The 24,760-nt window shown below is 29.3% G+C and overlaps 1 protein-coding gene and 1 pseudogene across 1 annotated transcript; one reads left to right on the top strand and one right to left on the bottom strand.

The window, feature by feature from the left end:
- Positions 1 to 4,317: 4,317 nt before the first annotated feature.
- LOC107170047 (uncharacterized) lies at positions 4,318 to 23,639 on the top strand. The gene is made up of 5 exons (XM_015520053.2): positions 4,318 to 4,392; positions 22,266 to 22,340; positions 22,627 to 22,715; positions 22,828 to 22,877; positions 23,020 to 23,639. Exons 1-5 carry the CDS (start codon positions 4,318 to 4,320, stop codon positions 23,637 to 23,639), a joined length of 909 nt encoding a protein of 302 aa, XP_015375539.2.
- LOC149061149 (zinc finger MYM-type protein 1-like) lies at positions 16,521 to 17,822 on the bottom strand (annotated as a pseudogene).
- Positions 23,640 to 24,760: the final 1,121 nt, after the last annotated feature.

The raw sequence follows: 24,760 nt of genomic DNA, 5'->3' as shown, positions 1-24,760 counted from the left end.
GGTTATTACCATGATCGTTTATTATATTGATAATGAAATGGATCATACAAAAAATTTTTCCTGCGAATAACCATTCGTTATATTTATGTATACTTTTGTGATAACAGTGTTATTGTTCTTTTTTAAATATTAAATTTTAATTAAGAATGAATAATTATTGCAATGCTTGCATTATAAAGTTTAACCCGTCGTTGGTACACATGTGAGCGCGCCGCTCACACAGATAACATTTCGAGCGTTATTCGTACAAATATTATTGAATTAACCTGATACTATAAATACCTTCAAATAACATGTCTATAAATATTTATAAAAATAAATAATTACGCTATTTGTCATTGCCTATCAGTTATCGTTAGACAAAGTCAACAGTACCGATTAAGTGAGCGTCGCGCTAACACTGTACTAACCGTGCAATATTTTTAACACCGCCGCCGTAGTCGATTACGTTCACGTGTTTTTATTATTTTTTAATTTATCATGGCCAATAAAGTTATTTCGTGGTTAGAAGAGACCGAAGAAGTTTTTTTAGATGACTCAGACGATACCGACGCTGATCCTAGTTATGGAGATCCCGTCGAATTACGTGAAAATGAGTCTGATAGTGACATTTCTGAACCTACGCATAGAACAAATACTTCACAATCTTCTCGTTCAAGAAGTCGTAGTCCTAAAGCACAGAATTCTTACTACTTAGGGAAAGATAAACAAACAAAATGGTATAAGGACGCTCCTCCTAGAAATGTACGTACTCGACAACGTAACATCGTTTTACGTTTACCAGGCGTAAAACAAATAGGTCGTGATGCAAATTCTATTTTGGAGTGCTGGAACTTATTTTTTTCTAATTCCATTATTGACCATATAGTAAAATACACTAACATATATCTCGATAAAATTCGTTCAAAATATACACAACAACATATGGTACGCGAAACATCAAAATCCGAAATAAACGCGCTTTTTGGACTGTTATATTTGGCCGGTGTTCTACGTAGTAATCATCTCAACCTTGATGATTTATGGTCAAACGATGGCTTATCCCCCGAGTATTTTCGAGCAGTTATGCCAAAAGCACGATTTTATATTCTTCTAAGAGCAATGAGGTTTGACGATATAGGTACACGGGCCCAAAGAAAACAATTTGATAAGCTTGCGGCCATTCGTTCAGTATTTGAAGACTTTGTTCTACGCTGCGAAAACTGTTATACAGTGGGGGCAAATGTAACTATAGATGAAATGCTCGAAGGTTTTCGAGGCCGTTGTAGTTTCCGACAGTACATCCCAAGTAAGCCTAACAAATATGGTATAAAAATCCAGGCATTAGTCGACTCTCGCACCTTTTATACGTCGAAAATGGAAGTGTACGTTGGGACTCAGCCCGATGGGCCTTATAAATGTGAAAATAACCCTGCAAGTGTCGTGAAAAGATTAATCGCCCCAATAACGAAAACAGGTCGTAATATCACCATGGATAACTGGTATAACTCAATACCTCTAGCAATTGATCTACTAAAAAATCACAATACAACTGTAGTTGGTACACTTCGTAAAAACAAACGTGAAATTCCCCTTTGTTTTTTAGAAACTAAAAAAAGGCAATTGAATTCTACGATGTTTGGTTATGACAAAGACATATTGCTTACATCATATGTACCAAAAAAAAATAAAAATGTATTGCTTATTTCCACTATGCACGAACAAGGTATCATTGATCCGGAGTCTGAAGAAAGAAAACCAGAGGTGATTACGTATTACAACAGTACAAAAGGTGGCGTGGATTGCGTGGATGAAATGAAGGGCGAATACTCTGTGGCTAGAATAAGTTGCAGGTGGCCACTGACCATTTTTTTCTCTTTGATGAACATAGGAGGCATAAATAGCCAAATTATTTTTCGAGAAAATACAGGAATTTACCTAAGTCGTCGAGAATTTCTAAAAACCTTGGGAATAGAACTTACAAAACCGTTTATGTTAGAACGATTGCAGATGCCTACTTTGCGTACAAGTATTCGACAAAGAATAATAAAATTGACTGGTTACACCAAGACAGAAAATGAAGTCCCTGAACGTTCAAATATTGAACATCGTCCGAAGTGCGTATTTTGTCCAAAAAGAAAAAATCGAAAGACTATGGTGAGGAAATATTTTTATGAATACATAATAATAATAATAATAATATTATATATAATTAATCATTTGTTTGAAATAATTTCGTAGACCAAGTGCGTAAAATGCAGCGTGCCAATATGTAAGGAGCATACGATGAGCACATGCGTATCCTGCTGTAACGATCATAGCGAAACAAATACTACAGAAAGTGAATAGACCAAAGTCATAAATTTAATAGTTTATAAATTTTCATTTATATTAAGGTTTTAATTAATTTGTATTTCTTTATATGAAAAAAAAATATTTTTTTGGAATGAGATTGTAGTCTTTTATTTTTATTTTATAAATTATGAAATTAAGTTATTAATTTAGTATTATAATTATAAAGTTATTTAATTAAGAATTTATATACTTTTTAGTGAAGGATAAAAATATACATAATTCTAGATATGGTTTGATTTTTTAAGTTAATAGATCAATTAATAATAATATAAAAAGTGAAGTGTGAGCACAGCGCTCACAGTGTAACAATCATGTTACAAACTATATGTGTACCAACGACGGGTTAAGAAACGATCAACATTTCTGTGCCATTTGGCAAGCAATCATACCAAAAAATAACCCACATTCTGGGCAGCGAAATTTCTTTAATTTCAAACGAACAAATTGATGATGATTTTTTAAAAGTTTTTGGGTGGAATATTGTTTCTCGCAAATCGTGGATTTATATAGAGTTCTGTCACTATGAAACGTTTTCACATGATAATTCAAATCTGATTTATAAAGGAAAGTGTGGTTGTACTGTAAAACCAAAATTGGATTTTTAGTAATTGTATTTCGTATGATGTGTATCAAGTAGACGTATTATGTTTTACCGCGGTAGATTTGTATCGGTTTAAAATTAATTTACAATCAAAATATTGGACTACGACTTAGCAAATTATATCCCTGGCTTCTTTAGGGTGTCTACTATGCTGGGGATGCATTTTTGAACATAACATTAGCATACAGTGGAGGTGAGGTCGAGTTGTCCAGAAAACGGTAAATTGGTGCAGGATTACTATGGTAAAATACCACGTTTAGCCACCACTACAAGTTTAATTCGCTTACCAGGGGACTTAAAACTATTTGGGGGTATAGAGTAAGTCATTTATAGTCGAGGGATATCATTTTCAAGACGATACTACCAAATTTGGATTTTTAGTAATTTTATTTCGTATGATATGTATCAATAAGACGTAAAAGAGACCACTCCGGTAGACACGTTCGGTTAAAAATTCATTAAAAATCAAAATATTGTACAACAACTTAGACAATCATATCATCGATATTCCTCGGCTCTAAATGACTTACTCTATACCCCAAAATACCTAATAACTATATAATAGTACTATATTTAGTACCTAAATGTTTATAATTAAACAAAAGTAATAATTAATGATTATATTTATGTGTTTCAAAAAAAAAGTAGGTGATGGGCTTAGATATACTTGTGTTCAACAGAAGAAACATTAGAAGAAACAAATTGTAAAATTAAATCAAATGATCTAAGGCTTAAACATATAATATGTAAATCTTCTCAATTCAAAACAAATACTGAAATTATAAGTTTTTTAAAAAACGTATCCTATACGTAATTAAACATTAAATTTGAATATTATCTTTTATTTTTATTACATATTATTTATATTTATATTAATTAATGTTTACAAAATCGTTTATCTCTTAATTTTACTAGAATAAACTTTTGAATTATATTATTATATTATACGATTATACGTTGATTATTCAGTATTTATACATTTTATATTCGGTGTCAATTGTCCTATTAATGGGTGTCAAATGTCCTAGATTCCATTTTGTAACACCGTTAACTTTGTTATAATAGAAATTACTTTAATGAGATCCGATAGTAAATACACTTCTGGCTTTTGGAGAAAAATATTTTACAGTAGGTACAAAATAATTTAATGTACAAGCTACAATAATGTTATTAAATTATATAGTTACTAATTGTATATTTATCGAACGACTCTGAATGAAAAAAACAATTTTAACAATAAGCTCGAATTATTATTGTTATTGAAGTATTTACATACTAACCATAACTTGCGGTATTTAAATTTTGTATAAACACTTAAAATCAATAAAGATTTATAGTTAAAAACATACACATTTTTTTATTACGGATATTTTATAACAATTATGGTCAAGATTCAGTTTTCAGTTAAAAACGCTTTTGTCCAAAAATATACACTTTTATTAACAGTTGTCTGTATGGTAAGTAATAAATATATATAAATGACTAAAAAACATATTGTTTTCTTACCATATTATAATATATAATATGACGAAGTTCCCTAGCTCCATGTCCCCGATCTCTTACATTTCAAAACAGAATTAACTTCAATAATTTGTACTGATTTGTATTTATAAATTCGTCGCTTGTGCATAATCTCTTCAAAAGTTGGAAAACTTTGGAAGAAATGGGCAGGGGAAATGCATAGCTTGTTCACCTCGGGAATTGAAAGCCATACTCATGTCATTCGTGTTAATTTAGTGCTCTTAATCCTATCATTCATACTTTATCCATTTTCGACGTAATAAAACTTTAAAACCTAACCAAGTTGGTGGATTAAATGATTTCCTATCTACACCCCTTAGTACAAAAATAATATTTTGTTTTGTGCAACTGATGGTAATTGTCAAAGTCATCATATTTAGCTCTATGGTGTATAGTTAGTGTTATTTTGTTTCACAAACAAAAACTTAATCGCTTGTGGATGGTAAATTTGTTTTAAGTTTGCATGATTTTCGAACGTTGAAAAATGATGTGAAATCAATGGATCTTAAAAGTAACCAATCCAAACCTTATAATACTGTGGAACTTCGATAAGTTGAAAAAAATTCCGTTCTCTTGTGAAAACCTCGTTTACTCGAAAGAAAAACCATTAGATAACTTGAATAATTTATGTTCCGAATATAGACGGATAATTTTTATGTATGTTACATGTGTGACGTGTACGGTAGTGAATGTAAAAATGCCTAATAATTTAGAAATACTTATATTGGAAGAAAAACAAATGGTTTTTGAAACAGTGAAAAGTGGAAGGAAAAAGAATATTGCCGAAGAATTTGAAATACCAGCAAGCACACTAACTACTACAATAATCAAAAGTAAAGAAATTTATTTGTACTTTCCAACAGTCCGGAAGAAGAAAAGAGGGCCTGATACAAGACTCGAGAAATACAGAGATAACAACGTCAGTATCGGAGTCCTATTTTAAGAAAAAAAGCCGACAGTTTCGCAAAATCTTTAGGCCATGTATTACAAGTAGACCTATCAATTTATTTTGATATTTTTTAAATTGTCATGTTGAGAAAGGTGAAACAAATGTTGAGCATACTTAGCATATCACACGATCAACCAGAATAAATATGCGAATGCATACAAATCCGTGCTTTACCTATGTTAGTAATCTACACAACATACTAGTGAAACTTGACAACGTTGAACTCGATATTTTTTTATTAATTTTTTTTTTAATCAAATGTTTTATTCAATCTGTTACAAAAAGAACAATAAGAACAATTGAGGAAGTATTAGGAAATATTAGAAAAAAAAATAAAAATAATTTAACACGATAAATATAACAGAGCGTAGAAGCCTCCCAGTGGAGGTACTACATTAACAAAAAAACATTTGTGCCATTTACTATGAGGCTAGTTGGTCAAGATAAGTTCGCATAAAAGAGACAGCTATGTCTGGGTCAAAATGGCATGCAAGTAGTAATTTGTCGTCCGCAAAGTCGGCTACCATTGTGTTTTGAGTAGTGGGTTGGTACGCGGTGTAGATCAAACACAATATTTAAATTTTGTATCGTGCTCGATCAGATTGTCGAAAGGTCGGCCGATAATGACCATGCTCAATCGAGTATCACCGGTCCTTGTTCGTAATTTAATACTGTGGTAATAATTATTATCAGATAAAATGGCAGAACTTCAAGAGCGTTTACAGGAATGCACCGCTCATGGTTCGCATGCGTATTGCGCAATTTTGGTATTGCACACGCACCAATTAGTAACTGATAAGAGTCTGTGATGTTATACCTATTATTGATTTACATATTTATATTACAATATAGTTAATGTATTACAATTCAAAAATTGACTAGTCAACATTGTAGAGACTCTAACTGAAATTTCACAATGGAATGATATTACTTCATCAGCGAAAGCTAAAATTTTAATATCGGCTCTCTGTACGTGTGATTTTATTTTATCCCATAATTCTTTATCTCAAATATTAAGTGTTACATACCCAATCAGTAAAATTCTTCAAAAACGAGATGAAGATATAGTAACAGGCATCAACACACATTAATAATGTTATAGATGTACTTCAAAAGTGTCGGTCAAGCTGTGAAGATAAATTCAAATGTTTATTTGAAAAAAGCAAGTTAATTTTTGAGAAACTTGATGTAGAAGTGAAAATTCCTAGGCTTGTTGGTCGTCAAACTCATAGAGGGAATATAAATGCTGAATCAAAGGATCCCTTGGACTACTACCGTACAAATATGTACATACCTCTTCTAGAAAGTATATTAGAAGATTTAAAATACAGATTTTTAAGTAAAGAAAATGAAAACATTGTAACCCTTATGTTGCTAATTCCAAGTTGCATAATTAAAATAAAAGATGAAGAAATATATACCATCTTCAAAAAAATTATTAAAGTAATTACTCGTTACTCATTTTTTGAACATATACCAGAAGAAATAGTTGATGGAAAACTTGAACTATAGTATGCTAAATGGAGTAAACAAGAAACAGAAGGTAACTTATTATTGGTTTTTATGTTATTTATAAAATTAATATTATTTAAATAATATTATTTTTTTAGGGAAAAATATCTGTAAAATGCATTAGATGTTTTAGATGAATGTCATCATGATGTTTTTCCTATTCTTCATGAAGTTTTGTGTACTATATGCTCACCGCCAATCAGTGTAGCATCTACTGAGCGCACCTTTTATACACTGAGAAGGTCAATATAAAAAAAAAAACATATTATGTACTATTGTCTATTAAGTTAATAATATTAACATATATCTTGGATTAACTCTTTTCTTATAATAAGGGCATATTAATTTAATGATAATACTTAATAGTATGTTGATGCATGAATTGAATCTAATAGATTATAGGTACCTACCTACTTCACAGATCATATGCGATTATTACTTTTTCTTGCGCACTTTGCTTTGCTTATTTAAACTGAAAACATAGCTACGTTCCCAAATGAAAAATGAACGTCTCAGTAGTTTGGCTATGTTGCATATGCATAGAGACATTGACATTAACATTGAGAATGTAATTGACATGTTTGAAAAAATGAAAAACTGGAATAGAAACTGTATATCGTAAATATCTCTATGATAGAGTTTAATATAACAAATCATCGTTTAAGAAATTCAAACCTATTTCATGTACCATTTAAAAAAAATAATCATAGCCATTTCATTCTTCCCTAGAGCCAGGGCTTGAAACCGGTATTTGATACCGTTTTTGAATACCGTTTAAAACCGTTAAAAAACGAAATCGATATCAAAACCGAAATCAAAAACAAAAAAAATCAATAACGGTATTCAAAACCGAAATCGAAATCCTAATAACTAAATACCGATATTCAAAACCGAAAACGAAATTGAAAAAAAAAATACCGATATTCGAGAGCAAAAACGAAATCGGAAAAAATAAATACCGATATTTGAAAGCAAAAACGAAATCGGAAAAAATAAATACCGATATTTGAATCCAAAAACGGAAACGGAAAAAATAAATACCGTTATCCAAAACGGAAAACAATTTAAAATGAACATATCACATTTAAACTTAAATAGCTAAGCTGTTATAATTACGGTCAACTGAGGAGTGTTGGGTCGTCCGAAGGAAATAAAGTATAAATATAGGAGTCGTGAGATGCGGGTAATTAGATTGCAAATTCACTCTAAAGTCTAGACTATAATAATATTTATATATAATACTCTATAAACAGTATTATATTCTATTCATTATAAGGAATAAGTAATAACCATGAATTAAGATATATATCTTAATTCGTGGTAATAACTAATAACTTATATGACGTAATAGTATGTAAATGTAAAATGTTGTAACGTATGCCTAATTAAATTGAATATATAACTATAACTGTTTAGGTATAACTTTGATGTAAGTACTTTGGTAATTTATTTTATAAATAAACAGGATGTAAAATAGGTTAGATCATATTTTATGGTGACAGGTGTATAATTTATAAATTTTTAATAATATTATCTCGGAATTAAAAATAAATTGATTTGTAATTTTTCACGAATATTTTAGTCTGTAAAGTTTTATCATAAATTCTATATCAATATAACTTGTACACATTTGTATAATATACTGCCCAATATTACTGAGCACAGTTGTTATTCTTACAACTTGTATTTCTTACAATAATAAATCTATTATAAAATCAATGGTAATATTATTAGTATATTACTATATATTTGGTCTGGTCCAAACTCCAAGTTGTTAAGGTCCCCATGACACCACACACTGCAGCGGTGGCGGTGGCGGTTCTATTGTTTTCTTTACCGCCGGTGCCCGGTGGAATATAATGACGCCATGACATAATAATAATTTTACAAAAACGTATTATTGTTATTGGGATAATATCTAGCTGGCGATCATTCGAGTTAGTACTTCGTATACCACAACTCGTACGTATTCAGACCTAAATATTTATACCGTAATTACTAATTTTACTATCGTCTCTCGTTGTCTTTGCTATATTTAATATTACTACAGCATTACATTGCTTATAGTATTAATTTATTAAAATGGGGAGAAAACAAACTAATCCTGTAAGTAAGTTATACTTTACTTATAATATTCAAAAAGATGAATCGGCGTGCAATATTCAACATTGTCGACGACCTATACTAAAAGGTAGCCATAGTTACAATCTCGAAACGCTAACCGCATTACCGCAAGGTGAAATAGTTTAATATTTTCAACCAGTGGGGACCACGGGATCGAAAATGAACCCAAAATCGAAAAAAAAAATACCGGTATTCGAAAACAAAAACGAAATCGGAAAAAATAAATACCGGTATTCGAAAACAAAAACGAAATCGGAAAAAATAAATACCGTTATCCAAAACCGAAAACGAAATCGGAAAAAATAAATACCGGTATTCGAAACCGAAATCGAAATAGGAAAATTTTTTTTCGGTTTCAAGCCCTGCCTAGAGCATTAAAACTAGCAAATCTCATTACTGAACATGTAGATTTTTCCTTTATGTCACGTATTGTTTTTAATAGAAATGTATATTTGGCTTTAAATTTAATTGTAAATTACGAGGCGTGTCCCAAAAGTAAGGTCTCCATGCTCCTAGAGCCATAAATAAATAAATTTTTCAAAATTTGGTAACACTGTTGTATAGGGTCGGTCGTACCCTTTCCAACGAGAGGCGGCTCAACTAGATCCGATGTTTAGTTTGCGTCTGACACGCGTTTAAGATGGACGTTTGTATGTCAGCCGCCGCCACCTCTATTCCCGTGTATGCTCAATGCGAACTTCGCGCCGTTATTCGATTTTTGCATTCAACGGGTGAAACACCAATATCCATTCATCGAAAACTTTGTCAAACATATGGTACGAGTTGCATGTCTTTAAAAAATGTTAGAAAGTGGTGTAGAGAATTTTCAGGAGGTCGGACGGAAGTTCATGATGAACAATCTGCTCGAAAAATCATGGCCACTGTTTTTTGGGACAGGAAAGGAGTTCTGTTGATTGAGTTTATGCCAACTGGGACAACCATTAACGCAGCTTCGTATTGTGAGATTTTGAAAAAACTTCGCAGAGCCATCCAAAATCGAAGACGAGGCATGCTGACGAAGGGTGTTTGTCTATTGCATGACAATGCCCGACCCCACGTTGCCCGTGACACAAAAGCACTCTTGGAAAAGTTTGGTTGGGATGTGATCTCCCATCCCCCTTATAGTCCAGATCTTGCCCCGTCCGACTACCATTTGTTCTTGAACTTAAAGAAACATTTGGGAGGGAAACGGTTAGAGACAGATGAAGAAGTGAAGACAGAAGTCACCCAATACCTAAATAAGGAGCTGGCGGCGAGTTTCTATGAGGCTGGCATACAAAAACTTCCAGAGCGCCTTGAAAAATGCATCCAAGTAAATGGCGATTATGTGGAAAAATAATTCATAAGTACTGTATATATAACCATGTAAAAAATATTTTGAATAAAGCTTATTTCGATTATTATAATTATGGAGACCTTACTTTTGGGACACGCCTCGTAAATATCGTTATTATGTTATTATTCATGTATTGCTGTTTTGTATAACTATTATTCATTTACTGTCTAATTATTATTATTTTGTAACTGTATTTGCATTATTTTTTGTCTTACTTTTTATTTCTTGTTCTTACTGTAAAACGCTTAAAAATGTAAACCTGATACTGTTCATACAAAAGGGTTATTACCCGTTTATCATACATAAATAAATAAATAAATATAAACTTTTGTATTATATTTAATTATTTTTTTTTATTTTTTTTAAAACAAAAATGTATCGAATTAATAAATCATATGATACCTACAAATATTTAACTTAAATAAATAATACATTTATACTGAAAAAAGTGTTGTTATTTATATTTTTGTACCAATTATTATAGTTATATATTTCCAAATAAAATAATGGGAGGAATTGAACGTCATTATCTCTGTGTATTTAGAAATTCCGCCACCCCCCCCCCCACAGATCTAGGATATATCCGCCACTGCATACTAGTTACTACTACGGTTATCTGAGATAATGCATAAATAAATCACATTTTAAGGGATAACAATGACTAAATAATTCATATTATTATACATAATATATAATAATGTTTACTAAGTTATATTATTCTTAATCGTTCTTCCTCAACGTTACTACTTCTATTTGAATACCAATTTTCATTAAGTATCCAATTACCGACCGATATAAAACAAAACGTTGTACCTATTCCGCTACTAATATAATATAATATCACTGCCATACTTTTCCATCAACTTTTTACTCACTGTTTTTTTATCGGGCTTATAGCAATCAAGTTCTTCAATAAGATCGTCTATTGAAAATTGACATTTCTTGCTCTCTTCAATACATTTAAAAATGATATTCATAGATTCTGATATATTGCTTACCTTGGGTCGTCCTCTTTTTTGTGTTGAAATGGAAGAAATTCGAGAAAACTTCACATAACAGTCATGGTGGTAAATTGCCTCGGCAGCTACGAGATCAGGTTCACTAATATTTATATTTTAGTAAAATATAATACGCGGTGTATATATATTATATGATTATATAATATTTAAATTGTTTATAATATAGCGTATATCAATAATAATGTTTATTTGTAATCTGTTAATTTATGTAAAAAAACGTAAATGTTGCATTTTCTAGTTGACACAAGTGCGGCGCGTCACCTACGTGCAGCCTAAATATAGTATTATAGCGCGCCTCGTTTAATATTATAAGACATGATTACATTTTGCTCTAACCTATTCAAGCTACAAAAAAAAAAAAATAATAAAACCATATTTGTTTAAAATTTTATCAGCTACATTTTTGTATAGAGGTATTTTTGATATAGAATTAGTATTTTCAAAGATAATTTGAAAAAACTGAAAAATCGCACTTAAAATCCAAGATTGCGGACACTTCCAGAACTCGGAGGAATGGCGACTTTTTTTTGGTTAATCAAGAGCCTATAACCAAACTTTTTGCAAAGTATCAAAACTTTCGGATTTAATTCCTCAACAAATCGTTAAATGACTATTAATTTAGACGTTGGTATCAATCCTGATATCACTGATTCTATGGAAGATTGTCCAACAGATTGCTCCAATAGATTTTTTAATGAAAATGGACTAGATTTTCTAGTTTCTGAGACCAATCGTTATGAACACCAAATAATAAATTCACGTATATTATCAAAATGTTCTCGTTTGGAAAATGGACTCCTATTGACCGTACAGAGATGAGAAACTTTTTAGGACTTATTGTGTAGATGGATTAGTGAATATGTCTATTTTTAGAGATTATTGGAGAACATATTTTCTTTATAAACTAGAGTTCTAGAAATAATGAGTCGTAATATATTTGATATGATTCTAGGAATGTTTCATTGTGGAAATAATGAAATTATTGAGCATGGTAGATTAAGCAAAGTTCAACACCTAGTTGATATGTTAGTAGCCAATTTCAATAAATGGCACATTCCTGAAGACGATATTAGGAAAAAAAGTTACCGGTAAGAAAGTCCCGAGGAAAACAGTCCCCAAATTAATATTTTATCGTAGATAAGTGTACTTATATACATAATTGGGCACATTTTAAATTTATTAAATATAAGAAAGAGATCTTTTATATCTGAACAAATACATTTTTATATTTTTAAATAATATTAATATATGTTTAAGATATTATATAATTATATTATTTTCAATAAATTTAAAATGTATCTAATTATGTATATAAATACTTATCTACGATAATTTTTAATCCTAGCATTATTTTCAAAAATATTGAACATGTATTACCTATGGGCTATGTATACCTACCTATATGATAAAAGACCAAATTTAAATAAAATATTAATTAGGAGACTTTTTTTCCGGGGACGTCTTTTCCGTTTACCCCTAAAGACAAAGTGTGTATTGACGAAAGTGTGGTTCCTTTTATAGGATGATTAGTCTTTAGACAATATCTTAAAAACAAAAACATCGTTATGGAATTAAGATATTCAAACTATGTTCGAAAGATTTTTATACTTTGCGTCATAACATTTATGTCGGGAAAGAAGTAGTAAGAGAAACTGACATATCTTATAAAATTGTATTGAAGTTGATGGAGCCGTATCTTAACTTTGGACGAACCTTTTATACTGACAATTGGTATTCGAGTGTTAAGTTAGGTGAAAAACTTAACCAAGAAAATACTCATTTAGTGGGAACTCTCAGAGCCAATCGTAAAAATAACCCGGAGAATGTAGTTAAAAAAAATTTATAAAAGGAGAGATAATTGTTTCACAAAGCAACAACAACGTAGTTATTCTGAAATGGCGGGATAAACGTGACATTTTACTAATCACAACAAAACACTCTGACCAAATCATAGAAATACAAAAAAGGGACAAGATAATAAAAAAGCCACTCGTTGTCGAGGATTTTAATACTGGAAAATCGTACATACACTGTTCTTATCAAATGTCATCTTACAGTACACCTTTGAAGAAAACTATTAAATGGTATAGAAAAATTGCCTTTGATATTCTTCTATCCACATCATCAGTCAATGCATTATCTTTATTTAAGTCTGTTACCAAAAATAAATCCATAACAACATCTACTTTCAAAGAAGAAATTATCAAGCAGTTACTATATAAACCAAATGTTCCTCAACCTATTTCACCAGGCTTAAAACACCTACTAGTTACAACACGACAAAAAAGAATGTGTAAGGCGTGTTATGCGCAAAAGTCGGAAAATTTTGGTAGAATAGAAGCTCAAAATAAAACAAGAAAAGTATTTACTTATTGTGAAGGATGTTAACTACAAATGTGTAGGAATTGCTTTAAAAAAAAAACACAAAAATATATTGTAGTTATTATTTACACTTATAGGTAATCATTTGTTTATATATAAATTACATTATATTATATTGCATGTATTATGTTATTTAGTTTTTTCAAAATAAAAAGGTATTATTATTTATTATATCTGATGTATGAATGTGTAATTATTCCAAAAGTTAAATATTGTATTTTTACATATTTGTATATTACACTAAAAATTAAAGAAAGGATCTAATGACTCTACACTTGTCATTAACGCCATGTAGGTTTCTAAGATACATCACTTTTTTATGTGTGCATTCAATTCAGGTAAAAAAGTTAGTCAATAGTTAATATGTGATCAAAAGTGTTAATTGTCTTTCATCGACAGTAGTCGTGATTATATAAAACCTCATAATTAAGTTATTACAATTGACATAAGATTTTGTTTTCAAATGTTTAGGATTAACACACTTTCACCTTGACACAGTTTCACCTTAGAAGTCGCATTGAACAATAAGATGTTTTTTAATTCAACATTATTTCGGTTGTATAAATAAATAAAAACTTTCACGAAAAATATTGACAAAAACGATAAGTTATTTTAAATATTGATCTATAAGTATAAAATGGAAAAAATATGCCCTAAAAACTAAAAAATAATATTAAATTAAATTTTAAGCTTGGAGTTCCTGATTTGTACATTTCAGATTTATACAATTCAGGTTTGTACATTTAAAATATTTAAATTCCAGGTTTATATACGTCCCCTTATTTTTCTCAATTTTAAAAACTTTCATTCTTACTTTCGATCATTGCTTTTGTTTCTTTATCCAATCGTATACGCCCAATATCATGTGCATGACCATTGACCACAATGAGTACTCCAAAACTTGACTTATATAGTTGATGCTCCGTCAGATTCCAAAGTCGTAATTTCAATTTTTGATGGACAAGCTCTATTTATTTTATTTGTCCCCAGAGATTTGATCATTCTTCAATCATTTCCTTTCTTACGATAATGCCATGAACGATGACAGAAGAAATATTTTTAGTACTACCATCGGGTAAATCTCTTTCAGCACTATCGAGTAGATACGGTTTTTTGTTCCATGCTTCAAAATCTGTTGGTATATTTGATTCATTAAATATGAATCAATATAACGGTAATTTATTTAGATAATAACAAAAAAATCAGTGTACATACCAGAGATTGAATCAAAAGTGAGTTCCTCAAGCTCCACGTCAGTTTGATGAATTTCAGATAAATGACTTCTCAGTTTCACGAATGAGTACAAATGTTCCTCACATGTATCATACGGAAAAATGAATCTAGTCGATTTTTTTGAAATTCTGGTACCATGAATGTTTCGAAGATGTTCAGATAAATATCGTTCTTTTGAATACTTTTTACTGCAATATTGAAATTTGTAATCTTGGAACTTTGGTGCAACAAGTTCAATACTAAGAAACTTCCTGGACTGAGCATGTAAGCTCTTTTTCAAACTAAATGATTAATTACATTCCTTACATTTTAAATTATTATCCATAACCACCGACTTTTTTCAATCATGATCCGAAATGAATTTTAAACAATTTTGAATTACATTAAATAATAAAGATAATTATGTTGAGATCATGGTGGTAAGAGATGATGATAATGATTGCGCGCGATCTGATTCACAGATAATCACAATTCCTAGCGCATGTGCAGTGACGTGGATGCCAACCACATTCACTGGTGTGAAGCACTCATTTTAATAATATTATGATTTAATGTGTTACAACAATGATGAACGATGAAACGAAAACACTTTAAACTAATTACACTGCAACACTTATTTATCGATTATAATTCATAGAAAAAATATTATAAATCAGTGATATCAAATATCAATAGTATCATATCATGGTATAAAACCATGCATGAAAAGTAGGGGAGCCTAAAGATGCTAATACTCTCAATAATAATAAAAAAGTATAAAATATGATAAATGGTGCGGAACACGGGCCTGTAGCATCTCAGCATACAGAAGGGTGACATCTTGAGTTGAGATGGAAGGAGTTGGTAAAATAAGTAACAATTTTAGTATAATGGCTAAATATTAAACATTTATTGCACAGAACTGAGTAAAGACACTGTTTCAGAATAGTTCAATCGTCGAAGCTGGATAGCACTTAAAAAGTATTAGATTGCTTGAATATTTTTTGTCCCAAACTTATTTGATTGAAATATTTTAAATTCAAATAATAATTTCAGAAAGATGACTGACGTGAAGGTGCTTGTACTGACTCTATTGGTCCACGTCTAAATTTGGTCTATTATTCGGGACTTTAATATATAGGCATGACTCTCAGAGTCTCCTCTCCAAACGATAAGATAAACCAATACCTATCGTCAATCCTTAAACATGTATGTGGCGTTTCCAGGAAATCGCAACGTCCCACGCTCATAGGCGCAACTAGACCAGCAATATAAGGGGCGCTAAAATTTAGTATACCTTGGTAACCAGTGGGGGGGGGGCTTCCCCGCCACCCCATCACACAATTTCAAAGCCATAAATAACATGCTTTTATAACTCAACTTCATATTTATATCAATTAATTTATATGATAACACATTTGATATTTTGATATTGATTAATATTGTTGAACAACAATCACTACAATCATTATAATTAATAATTAATTACAATAACTAATAACAACTATTTAGATAACATATTATAATTTATTATTTTGAAACTATTTTCCTGGTTTTTGTGTTAAATCTATCAAACACTGTTTCCGTTTGTATTTTATTTGACAAATCCCTTTCAATATTGAAAATTGACAAGTCACTAAAACGCTGCTGCAACATACTTGTTCTTAGCCAATTTTTGATACGTCTCATACTAGAAAAACTACGTTCACAAGTTGCAGAACATATTGGAATTGTAATTGCGATTTGAAGTAGCTTATACAAGTTAGGAAAAGCTTCTTTATTTATTTTCCCTTTAATATCATCAAAATTGAAATCTGGTGGCAAACAGTTTTTGAAGACCATCATTTCAGCTTTTAAGAAATCAATTGAAACTTTTGTCACATTCTGAAATTGGACAGTAAAAACAACAAAAATATTAAAGTTATAGTAACTTAAACTACACTACTGAAAAAAAAATTGAATTTAATATTATATCAATTTTACCTTATAGTTATTTATGAACTCTAAGCTTCCTTTATAGTTCATATTCATAAAGTTATCAATGGAACAAGCCATAGATAAACTTTCTTCACAGAACCAATATTTTAAAATAACGATTATAGAATCAATTATTGGATAGTATAAATTTTGTATCCAATAGTCTTTGTGTAATATTTGGTTCATTTTCTTCTCCAGTTGTTGATTGTAAGTAAAAATTGTTCCAAGATTTCGGTTAAGTTCTTATCCGTTTTCTTCCTAATAATTAAATACATTTTTATATTAGTAACTTAAATTATTGTTATACGTATTTAAATTTTGAGTTTTGTGAACATGAATTTTGTTTTGATGGTATTGTTAATTAATAATTATTACATTTACATATGAATGTCTAAGAAATGTATTTCATGCATAAAGTTAAAATTAAAACTTATTTAAGAAAAACCTTTAGATTTTACAAAGGTTTACAGTTAATCAAATAATTACATATGTGTGATGTGTAGAAAATTCAATGTCAGAATGTAATTTTTCAATACTTTTTATACTTCCATTGATAAAGCTTTTTGATTTTCCTAAAGTGGAATTTTTAGATTGTAATGTGACACTTATTATATTAATGATACCAAGAATGTCTTTTAATAGAGTAACACCAATAAAAAAAGCACAGTTTTGTATTTGACCGAGAATACCTAAAATTATAATTAAGAAAAAATTTCAACAATTAAAAATAATGTATAAAATTATAATAACATTACAAGTCTTTTTTCAATTACCGATAGCTTCAATAGCATCATTGTCCATTTGTGCTTCAACTTCATTCTTTAAAAATTCTAATATTGATGAGTAATTTTTTATAATAAAAGATAAAAAATATTACTTTTTTACAATAAGTTAGAAATATTAAAAAAAATAGTGACATGTGAATATATAATATTAATTGACAAACAAAACATATTATTATTAAACACAGGAATTGTTTTATCCATGGTTAAAAATTAATGAAAATTAATAAGAACATGCAATAATGTATTGAATAACTATTTCCTTAATAAATATGGAAGGTATGTAGAGATATTAGGTACTATATTAGGTAGGTATGTACTCGAAAATATAATTAATTGATTTAAATAATTTAGATTTAAAATTGTTTAACTTGGAATATTATTTTAATTTAATTTATTTTAAAAAAATCGGGAAAGTGGGTATCGCTCTGCTGTACATTAGGTGGTGGGATGGACCTCTGACTAGGGTAGGTTAGATTTGAATGCAATGATAGATATCATTGTATACGAAAAACGATTCTGAACGGAGATGATTTGTCAGTCTAGGATATATTATATTTAAATATTGTCATATATTCTATTTTGAAACAAATATTTTATTTTTCAATTAAGACGCATTTTGCATAAGGCATGGTTAATCAATTTTTCCAAAAACATTGCATGTAGTTATCATAATTCGTAATACCTTATATTATCATAGATATACATATACTTGGTTTGAGGATAAATCGTTATCATTACGCGATTTCATACAAATTTAAAACTCAAAAGCTCAAAACATTTTTCCTATAATGACGCTTCAAATTTTCTATATAGCTATTTTAAGCAAAACTTATGGATAACTTAGTGTTGAATTTTATAACCTTAGATATAAATACAAACAATATTATGAATTATGAACTACAAAATAATTTGCAAATAGTCATGGAATTTTTGTTAATATTTGAAATTCAAATGCTAATAAAAATTTAATTTGAATTTCCGGTGGACATTTTTTTTGTGATAAAGATTGACAAATTCGTAAGGAATCTTGATTAAATTTTCAAATCTTAGATTTAAAAAGAAATTTTTTTATGAATTTCTAGCTTTAAACAATTTGCGAATTTTTGTGATTTTTACGTATTTCATCAAAATTCAAAATTTGAATGCTTATAAAAAAAAATTGTGACTATGAATTTCTTTAATTTTTCAGCTGCTATTGTAACAATATGTTAAGAGCCTTGTATTAAATTTTCAAGATTTTCTACCCAAAAAATAAATTATTATCGATAAATATTTTTAAAAAACTAATAATGATCGAAAATTGCATATACCTATGAATAGTTCAACTTAAGTCAAAAATGTTTGAAAATTTCATGGTGGATAGAATATACTTATATAAACATTTGATGAAAATTGCAGTATCAATGGTGATTTGTTTTAATGTTACATCAAAAATAAAAATCGATTTTGTCGAAAACTGATTGTGCGTAAAATTTCCCGTTTTTCCCTTAATTTTTAGTTTGTTTATCCCGATTATTTAGAAAAATATTAAGAACTTTTACTTTTGACTACCAAAGTACCAACTAGATTCACTTTCTGATCGAATAAGGTACTGAAGTCAAGAATCGAAGCACTTTTACTTCCCCAAAACATGAAGACAGACACAAAAAAAAAATATTCATGGTTTTAGTTAATATTTGAACTTCAAATGCTAATAAAACAAAATTGTGCATATGTATTCTTATATTTTTTTAATCACTATAAGTATAACTTATGAGGAACTTTGTATTAAAATTTCAAGGATTTTGATAGGGCAAAAAAATTTATCGACACTTCAAAAAAAATTTTCAATAAAATTTAAAATTTCAGTTGTCTATAAATATCTCAAAAAAGTCAAAATATTTTGAAAATTAAATCATGTAAAGATGCCAATCTAAATAACTGGTAAAATTTTCAAGTATCTACCACTTATACTTTTTGAATAATAACAAATATTAAAAATCGTATGAGGATAAATCGTTATCGTTACGATATTTCGTAAAAATTTAAAATTCAAACGCACTTAATATTTTTCCTATAATGATGCTTCGAGTTTTCTTTACAGCTACTTGAAGGAGAAAACTTATGGAAAACTTAGTGTTGTATTTTTAACACTTTAAGTTATAAACACAACAAATTTTATGATTTTTAAACTTCAAAATTACTTGCAAATTTTCGCATTTTCGACAGACTTCGTAAAAATTTGAACTATAAACGCCTATCAAAAAAAAAGTGCCAATGTATTCTTATAATTTTTTAATCACTATAAGACTAACTTATGAGAAACTCTGTATTAAATTTTCAAGTTTTTTTGGTTATCCAAAATTTTTTTACCAACACTTAAAAAAAAATCGAAAATTTCAATGGTCTATAAATAACTAAAAAAAAATCGAAAATTTTTGAAAATTAAACTGTACATAGATATCACTAACATAAACATTTGGTGAAAATTTCAAGTATTTACAGTGATTTATTTCCCAAATCAAGAGTTATTGTATCAGCATGAATTGTATGAGTAGTACAAGTACTAGTAATAGAAATGCCAGCCAGTCCAGGATCGTCAATATCAGCATCAGCTTTAATTCCGTTTTCCTCATGATTTACTTTAATTTTCCGTTTTTAAAAAATACTTAACATTTTAAATAAATATCAGATTTACGGAGACGGAATACTGTTGTCTGTTGGCAGTTCACGTCTTGTGTACTGACGGTACTCAGTACTGTATGTCTGTATAACGTGTGTTGACTGTCGTGTAATGTTATTAGCTATACATATAAAGGTATAACTTATAACGATAACGTATATAATGGAAAACATGCGGGTAGCGGATTACGTAGATATAACAGTTTAAAAATAACTATTAACACAACCAAATTCCCAATGCAATATACCTTACCTGTCATAATATTATATTATTGACCTCATGACAAAATATGTTGTCATCTAATATTTTCAAAACATTAAATATAAATAAATTATTCTAAAATAAAAATTTGAATTAATAAAATACCTACTGCTTACAAATCAAGGATTGGAGTTTGAATTTTCGGGGGTGCTAAAGTCCCCCTAGCACCCCCCTAGTTGCACCTATGCCCACGCTCGCGCAATCGCTCTGTAGCTACATCCTATTATTCGCGATGCGCAATCTCACTAGTGTAACACTTAACACTATTATAATATGAGATTATATCCTCTGTTAAATCAGAATAATGATATTTAGATAAAAGTCATATTATTTTCTATCTAATATTTCGTATATTATTTTTAGAATTATAAAACATGGTCCACTTGTTTTATTATATAATTTATATATCGATTATTTCCCCGTGTCCAGTTTTCTTTTACGTCAATTCTTAGAATTACTATAATACCGATTTCTTTTAGGTATTTCACACGCGATCCACTCGGGCCATTCGAGGTCATCGGTTTGTGTAATCGTATAATGTGGTGCCAAATATGCACCTATCTAGATATATATGTATATTTGTATTATCTATACGGGATATCAGTACATATCAGTCTCTATGGGCCCCCTTGACCATAGCAGACACAAAAATAATATATTTAAGATGAAGTATAATATAACTACCTACCTACTTCCTTGTACTTCGTAGCATAGCTAGTACTGTACAGATAATTGTTAAATGTTAAAATAATAACAACAATAATACATTTTAACTTAGTGATTAATTTTTAATTAGTACAAACCATATGATAAGTCGGTATATCACAGAAGAAACCAGTAACCTTAGTTGTATCAATAGTATATAGTAATAATATTATTGTCGATTTTAATACTTTGAAATATCATACCTGTTGTCGGCTATTTATCATATTATTATTGAAATATTATATCAAAAAATTAGTAGATATTAATGTATAGTATAAGATCTCGGATAAGCAGAATATCTCGCAGATTATCCTCCTCGCGCACACTTATACTAATAACATTAAATTATTGAACCAACGTGCAAATTAATTTAGGTGAGGTTGGTTAATAGTTATTATATAGTAATTAATATATACGTACTCATGTAAAGAAATAAATGAGAAAAAATATTCTTTAAAAATTCTCTTAAACTAAATGAACATATTTTTTAAAATTCAATTAAACAAAATGAATTGATATAGTTGAACAAGGTAAGAAGTTTTCTCAATAGTTTTTGAAAAGTCATTGTTTTTTTTTGAGAATCGTTTTAAATTCGTTATGTTATTTTGCGTTAAGGAGCAAACAATTGTAAACATTCTCCCATTGGGCTCCATACGAATAGGATTATTGTCCCCAAACTGGGCATGTTAAGCATGTGACTTTCGCAGTTGGTTAAATTTTGAAGGCATTGTGCATAAATGATGGAATTACAAGTACAAATCAGCACAAATAAATGAAGTTTATTTTGTTTCGAAATTCCAAAGTTGAGAGAAGGGCAGTTTCTCTATACCTTCATTGATTTAGACACTCACACGTAATTTGTATATTTACCTAACGTTTAACCAGGCGATGACGTTTATGAATATGATGAATCGAATACACTACATTGGAGCCATTTATGCCATCGGAACAATATTAATGGTAATTTATCGTATTATGTTTTTATGTGAACAATATATAAAGAAGGTTAATTTTAGTAAAGAATAGAGTGGATCTTAGAGGGTCAAAATTTAAAAAATATTTTCTACCAATATTAGTGTCTAAGCTCATCTTGAATAATTCGCATAAAAGGTGATCCTTAATTCCTTAAATTATAACAAAGGTGTGATATTAGATTTAATTGGAAGAGACATAATATATGTATGTCATACAGTAAATAGCAACCAATATATAAATGAACCATGACGTATTTTATATTTTTTCTTAGGGAATAACCAATCACATTCATAATTCATTAAGCATAACGGGAATCGGTTGCGTTTTAGACATGTTTCATCTTATTTTCTGTAGCTCTAAGTAAGTTGATCTAATTTGTTTTATTTTTGTTGTACTAAAAGTATTTTAAAGACATACTTAAATAATTCATAATCCTTATAAGTTTATATACATTTAATATGTTTTTTTTTAGTTCAAGCTGGACTTCAGTCAGATATTTTCAGTTTATAATGCATTTTCTCGGTAAGAATATGACTGTATAATATATAATTGATAAATAGCTCTAATAAAGTTCTAAAAATATAAATTTGCACCTACTTACAAAATGTACGTATTTATGAGTATTACTAGTTTTGTTAATTAATTAATCTTGAGTTTGATATAGCTATTGTATACGAGTTGATGTACATGACGATGTTGCATTGCTACTGGCAGTACACCGAAGCAACAAAAAATTATCCACAAAAATCATTGCTAAAACCCCAAACTATATTACCCATTGAACTAGGGCAATTCAGCGGAGCAGCATTAAATCCTAGTATTTTGACATCGCAACCTATGCAAGTGACCAAACCTTCTGCGGACCCTATTACACATGAATCAAATGCAACTGCACCAAACTCTATTATAGAAATACAAGAACCTAGAGCAGAGATTATTTCGACAGGAATAAGTGCTGCAGTATCAAAACAAACATTCCCATCAACAGAACCTAGTGTAGGAGCTCTACACTCCATCGCAGAAATACGGCAAAATATTGACACGACAGAATCTGATGTAAATGCAACAGCACTTAGTAATGCATTAACTGACCCTATTACACCTATACAGGAACAATATTCAGCAGCTTTAGACACTATAGTCGAAGCACAGGAATCTATTGTGGTAATGGAACCTATGCCAATATCGGAATCTGGTGAAAATGCTTCAGAACCCAATGCAATATCGATGGAACCTATTGAGCAATATAGTGCATCAACTATAGAAACAAAAGATGAAAAATAGTTACTCATTAAAGCTGGAATTTAAAGAAAAATCTTATTTTAGCAACTAAATAAATGGTCTCCAACAATGCAAGTACCTAAATGAGTGTTGAAGCTTTTGTTGTTATGTAATTTAATATACATTTCTATTAACAATAACTAACGGAATTTCAAAAGTGCACATAAAATTATGTAAATAATATACTTATATATAATATATTATTAAATATAATTTTTAATCATTTTTTTTTCCACTGAATATCTGTTTATTAAAATCATTGCAGTTTAATTACTATATTCATATTGCCTTGCGATATTTAACATTATTCATTTAATTAAAATAATAAAATGCCAATAGTTTTAAACTATATTATTTAAGTAAGAGAGAACATGCCATGAAATTTCGAGAATAGGTTATCTATGAGTATCCCCCACCAAATTCTCGTTAGGTGGCGATGCCACTCAACGTAGAAGGCAACCGATTATATTTGAATTAACGTGCTTGTGGATTACGTTGTCGTCGTCGGAACTTTTTTTATATGTGCAAAACCGGCATGTTCTCTCTTGGAATATAGTATAATATATTTTTAAAAAATTATACCATTTATGTTTAACATTAAATTAATGATCATAATATTAATTCAAAATAATTGACATAAATATTTGACCAAATACTTCAGTCGAGGTTTGTTATCGTAACCTAAACGCTGTAACCGTAGTACATTTTGTGTAATTCAACTTTTTTATTAGTATTTTTGAATAATGATTGAAATATTTAAATTAAAAACAAAAGGTGATAATGCATAGAAAATAGTGTACAGGGGATTCTCGTACACGATACATCATAACCAAAAAAATAATTTAAGATGGAAATGTAACATAAAAATTAAATACAAGTGTGATGCAGTATTATGTACACCAATATAAATTTCTAATCCAAAATTAATAAAGCAATACAATCATGCTAGCAGAATATATTGGAAGTAGAACAGTTCAAATACAACATAAAAATCGTGCTAAAATATTATACGATAGTCCAAATCAGATTTTTGCGGTTAGTTATCTTTTAATAAACATACCTAACGAAAGTTCAATTGAAAGCGTTATTCAAAAGCAACGTAGCAATTTAAATCCTCCTAAACC

Source organism: Diuraphis noxia, unplaced genomic scaffold (genome assembly GCF_037042655.1).
Source record: "Diuraphis noxia isolate RWA-SAM2 unplaced genomic scaffold, SU_Dnox_SAM2 contig0001, whole genome shotgun sequence".
In the NCBI taxonomy this organism is placed as follows: Eukaryota; Metazoa; Arthropoda; class Insecta; order Hemiptera; family Aphididae; genus Diuraphis; species Diuraphis noxia.
The sequence above is the reverse complement of the archived record's forward strand: the minus strand, read 5'-3'. Positions and strand labels throughout refer to the sequence as shown.

What these genes read in the sequence shown, in the direction of transcription:
- LOC107170047 (XM_015520053.2), top strand. Translation starts at nt 4,318, where the DNA reads ATGGTCAAGATTCAGTTTTCAGTTAAAAACGCTTTTGTCCAAAAATAT. An exon ending in TATTAACAGTTGTCTGTATG is followed by an intron (nt 4,393 to 22,265) that starts GTAAGTAATAAA and finishes ACGTTTAACCAG; the next exon opens with GCGATGACGTTTATGAATAT. An exon ending in GTTTATAATGCATTTTCTCG is followed by an intron (nt 22,878 to 23,019) that starts GTAAGAATATGA and finishes AGTTTGATATAG; the next exon opens with CTATTGTATACGAGTTGATG.